Source organism: Physella acuta, unplaced genomic scaffold (assembly GCF_028476545.2).
Source record: "Physella acuta isolate Inbredline_101_S28 unplaced genomic scaffold, ASM2847654v3 ptg000889l, whole genome shotgun sequence".
In the NCBI taxonomy this organism is placed as follows: Eukaryota; Metazoa; Mollusca; class Gastropoda; family Physidae; genus Physella; species Physella acuta.
In genome coordinates this window covers 28,747-33,789 of record NW_026732406.1, presented here as the reverse complement: position 1 = coordinate 33,789, position 5,043 = coordinate 28,747, and the positions used below count along the sequence as shown (strand labels likewise).

Sequence of the window (5,043 nt, the reverse complement as noted above, 5' to 3'; positions counted from 1 at the left end):
CACGAGACACCATTACTTATACAAAGCTTCATATACTTTTAACCGACTTAATGATTAGAAGTATTGTTCATAATTGAAAACAGAGATTTTCAAAACAGACCAATGCACTCATACACATGACATGCTGTTGTGATTAGAGTTAATTTAAATTTTTTTTTCAAAACCCGATCAGGCTAGAAAGGAGTATCCTATATTCGTATTGTGTTTGTATGTGTGTGTATGTATATATATATATATATATATATATATATATATATATATATATATATATATATATATATATATATATACATATATATATATATACATATATATATATATATATATATATATATATATATATATATATATATATATATATATATATATATATATATATATATATATATATATACATATATGGGGGGCCCAAAATTTTTTTTTGCGGGGTGGCCCATTTTTTCTAGTTCCGCCACTGCATTTCATCACATGATGTTGTGATGTTAAGACAGGCCGTACACTCCATCACATAATCTTATATGTTAAGCAGTGTTTCTTCCAGACTTTTTTCTCCGGGGGGGGGGGGGGGCACTCGAAATTTTCGGTGGGGGCGGTAGACTTTCTTCGGGGGGGGGGGGGGCGGACATTGTTAAAAGTATATATTTTCTATATAAATTATATAAATTTCATTTCGTTCGGGGGGGGGGGGCGGTAAAAAATTTTCGGGGGGACGAAGCCCCCCCCCCCCGAAGAGATGCCTGGAAGAAATTCTGATGTTAAGACGTGCTATACAAGTGTGTAGGTGCATGTAAAAATATGTCATGTATTGTGCAGCTCTGAATATAAGCGTAACGTTTTCTGTAGCTAGGGTAGGGTGGGTTAGGGTCAACTTTACCAGCATTAGCCTGACGGTATATGTTTGGCTTGAACAAACACCTTCCATACTTGGCCGCCTTAGGCTACGAAAATGGCAGACAACTCATGGAAATAATGCGTAGGTGTTGATTCATGGACTAACTCCCTTAGTAAGTCTCCGTCTCCGGGTGGGGTGGCACCCTTAGTGAACGCCCATAACAGCCGCAGCCATTGCCCCCACCCTCCTTCTCACCGAGGCAAAATGTCTGAAAGAAACTCTGAAAAATGGAAAACAGTTCTACATGTCTGTCCTAAAACTTTACGACTTTCCTTACTTCCAATCTTCACATTGTTAACGGTGTAATTTCTAATATGTAATTAATCTTTAATTAATCGAGCTCTTTCTACTATGTGTCTCAGCTAGTCAATAATGAACTAAAACAAAGACGATACAATTTGAAAGACGAAAAATGTCACGCAACATTTTTTTTATTGTTTTCAAAAGTTCCGACAGAGCCGTCGTCTGCTGGTGAGGTGTATGGAGGCGCGGTGTAGGTTTTCATTGGACAGTTTGGGTCACGTGTCGTCTGCTGGTGAGGTGTATGGAGGCGCGGTGTAGGTTTTCATTGGACAGTTTGGGTCATGTGTCGTCTGCTGGTGAGGTTATGGAGGCGCTGTTTAGGTTTTTGTAACAGCAGTAGTATTGTTGATAATATGATACTGTTGTTATTGTGGGTTCGTTCATCCAAGAATACGAGCAACATTGCTTTGTGACTTCAAACTTTATTTACATGGATCCAAGAGAAATAATACTAATATTCCACAGTAGAAAAATGACTATTACATTATAGTCTAGAACAAACTGACGTGGTGACATCTTACATCTTACAACACAATCACAGTCCAAGCCCCCTTCGTTCACCTTGCGCTCTCCTTTTATACTGTTCATTCTCTCCCCTTACGTCCATGAGCGATCTCACAAAGGCGTGCAAAAATACATTACGAGTCGCTCAGACAGTCCTTCCGCTAGCCAGGTACTCTACATTCATGCAACTTCATGTAAAACACAATATAATAAACATACCTAATAATACAGTCTGTGACAGTTTTCATTGGACAGTTTGGGTCATGTGTCGTCTGCTGGTATGGAGGCGCGGTGTAGGTTTTCATTGGACAGTTTGGGTCATGTGTCGTCTGCTGGTATGGAGGCGCTGTGTAGGTTTTCATTGGAGAGTTTGGGTCATGTGTCGGCTGCTGATGAGGTGTATGGAGGCGCGGTGTAGGTTTTCATTGGACAGTTTGGGTCATGTGTCGGCTGCTGATGAGGTGTATGGAGGCGCGGTGTAGGTTTTCATTGGACAGTTTGGGTCATGTGTCGTCTGATGGTGAGGTGTATGGAGGCGCGGTGTAGGTTTTCATTGGACAGTTTGGGTCATGTGTCGGCTGCTGGTATGGAGGCGCTGTGTAGGTTTTCATTGGACAGTTTGGGTCATGTGTCGTCTGCTGGTGAGGTGTATGGAGGCGTGGTGTAGGTTTTCATTGGACAGTTTGGGTCATGTGTCGTCTGCTGGTGAGGTGTATGGAGGCGTTGTGTAGGTTTTCATTGGACAGTTTGGGTCATGTGTCGTCTGCTGGTGAGGTGTATGGAGGCGCTGTGTAGGTTTTCATTGGACAGTTTGGGTCATGTGTCGTCTGCTGGTGAGGTGTATGGAGGCGCGGTGTAGGTTTTCATTGGACAGTTTGGGTCACGTGTCGGCTGCTGGTATGGAGGCGCGGTGTAGGTTTTCATTGGACAGTTTGGGTCATGTGTCGTCTGCTGGTATGGAGGCGCTGTGTAGGTTTTCATTGGACAGTTTGGGTCATGTGTCGTCTGCTGGTATGGAGGCGCTGTGTAGGTTTTCATTGGACAGTTTGGGTCATGTGTCGTCTGCTGGTATGGAGGCGCTGTGTAGGTTTTCATTGGACAGTTTGGGTCATGTGTCGTCTGCTGGTATGGAGGCGCTGTGTAGGTTTTCATTGGACAGTTTGGGTCATGTGTCGTCTGCTGGTATGGAGGCGCTGTGTAGGTTTTCATTGGACAGTTTGGGTCATGTGTCGTCTGCTGGTATGGAGGCGCGGTGTAGGTTTTCATTGGACAGTTTGGGTCATGTGTCGTCTGCTGGTGAGGTGTATGGAGGCGCGGTGTAGGTTTTCATTGGACAGTTTGGGTCATGTGTCGTCTGCTGGTATGGAGGCGCGGTGTAGGTTTTCATTGGACAGTTTGGGTCATGTGTCGTCTGCTGGTGAGATGTATGGAGGCGCTGTGTAGGTTTTCATTGGACAGTTTGGGTCATGTGTCGTCTGCTGGTGAGGCGTATGGAGGCGTGGTGTAGGTTTTCATTGGACAGTTTGGGTCATGTGTCGTCTGCTGGAGATGTGTATGGAGGCGCGGTGTAGGTTTTCATTGGAGAGTTTGGGTCATGTGTCGTCTGCTGGTGAGGCGTATGGAGGCGTGGTGTAGGTTTTCATTGGACAGTTTGGGTCATGTGTCGTCTGCTGGTGAGGTGTATGGAGGCGCGGTGTAGGTTTTCATTGGACAGTTTGGGTCATGTGTCGGCTGCTGGTGAGATGTATGGAGGCGCGGTGTAGGTTTTCATTGTACAGTTTGGGTCATGTGTCGTCTGCTGGAGATGTGTATGGAGGCGCGGTGTAGGTTTTCATTGGACAGTTTGGGTCATGTGTCGGCTGCTGGTGAGGTGTATGGAGGTGCGGTGTAGGTTTTCATTGGACAGTTTGGGTCATGTGTCGGCTGCTGGTGAGGTGTATGGAGGTGCGGTGTAGGTTTTCATTGGACAGTTTGGGTCATGTGTCGGCTGCTGGTGAGGTGTATGGAGGCGCCGTGTAGGTTTTCATTGGACAGTTTGGGTCACGTGTCGTCTGCTGGTGAGGTGTATGGAGGCGCGGTGTAGGTTTTCATTGGACAGTTTGGGTCACGTGTCGTCTGCTGGTGAGGTGTATGGAGGCGCGGTGTAGGTTTTCATTGGACAGTTTGGGTCACGTGTCGTCTGCTGGTGAGGTGTATGGAGGCGCGGTGTAGGTTTTCATTGGACAGTTTGGGTCACGTGTCGTCTGCTGGTGAGGTGTATGGAGGCGCGGTGTAGGTTTTCATTGGACAGTTTGGGTCATGTGTCGGCTGCTGATGAGGTGTATGGAGGCGCGGTGTAGGTTTTCATTGGACAGTTTGGGTCATGTGTCGTCTGCTGGTGAGGCGTATGGAGGCGCGGTGTAGGTTTTCATTGGAGAGTTTGGGTCATGTGTCGGCTGCTGATGAGGTGTATGGAGGCGCGGTGTAGGTTTTCATTGGACAGTTTGGGTCATGTGTCGGCTGCTGGTGAGGTGTATGGAGGCGCGGTGTAGGTTTTCATTGGACAGTTTGGGTCATGTGTCGGCTGCTGGTATGGAGGCGCGGTGTAGGTTTTCATTGGACAGTTTGGGTCATGTGTCGGCTGCTGGTATGGAGGAGCGGTGTAGGTTTTCATTGGACAGTTTGGGTCATGTGTCGGCTGCTGGTGAGGTGTATGGAGGCGCGGTGTAGGTTTTCATTGGACAGTTTGGGTCATGTGTCGTCTGCTGGTGAGATGTATGGAGGCGCGGTGTAGGTTTTCATTGGACAGTTTGGGTCATGTGTCGTCTGCTGGTGAGGTGTATGGGGGCGTGGTGTAGGTTTTCATTGGACAGTTTGGGTCATGTGTCGGCTGCTGGTATGGAGGCGCGGTGTAGGTTTTCATTGGACAGTTTGGGTCATGTGTCGTCTGATGGTGAGGTGAATGGAGGCGCGGTGTAGGTTTTCAATGGACAGTTTGGGTCATGTGTCGTCTGATGGTATGGAGGCGCTGTGTAGGTTTTCATTGGACAGTTTGGGTCATGTGTCGTCTGCTGGTGAGGTGTATGGAGGCGCGGTGTAGGTTTTCATTGGACAGTTTGGGTCATGTGTCGTCTGCTGGTGAGGCGTATGGAGGCGTGGTGTAGGTTTTCATTGGACAGTTTGGGTCATGTGTCGTCTGCTGGTATGGAGGCGCGGTGTAGGTTTTCATTGGACAGTTTGGGTCATGTGTCGTCTGCTGGTGAGGTGTATGGAGGCGTGGTGTAGGTTTTCATTGGACAGTTTGGGTCATGTGTCGTCTGCTGGTGAGGCGTATGGAGGCGCGGTGTAGGTTTTCATTGGACAGT

At 47.1% G+C, this 5,043-nt stretch overlaps 1 protein-coding gene across 1 annotated transcript; it reads right to left on the bottom strand.

The window, feature by feature from the left end:
* Positions 1 to 2,515: 2,515 nt before the first annotated feature.
* On the bottom strand, positions 2,516 to 2,965 carry LOC131952692 (uncharacterized). The gene has a single exon (XM_059315465.1). The coding sequence runs from the start codon at positions 2,963 to 2,965 to the stop codon at positions 2,516 to 2,518; it is 450 nt and encodes a 149-aa protein (XP_059171448.1).
* Positions 2,966 to 5,043: the final 2,078 nt, after the last annotated feature.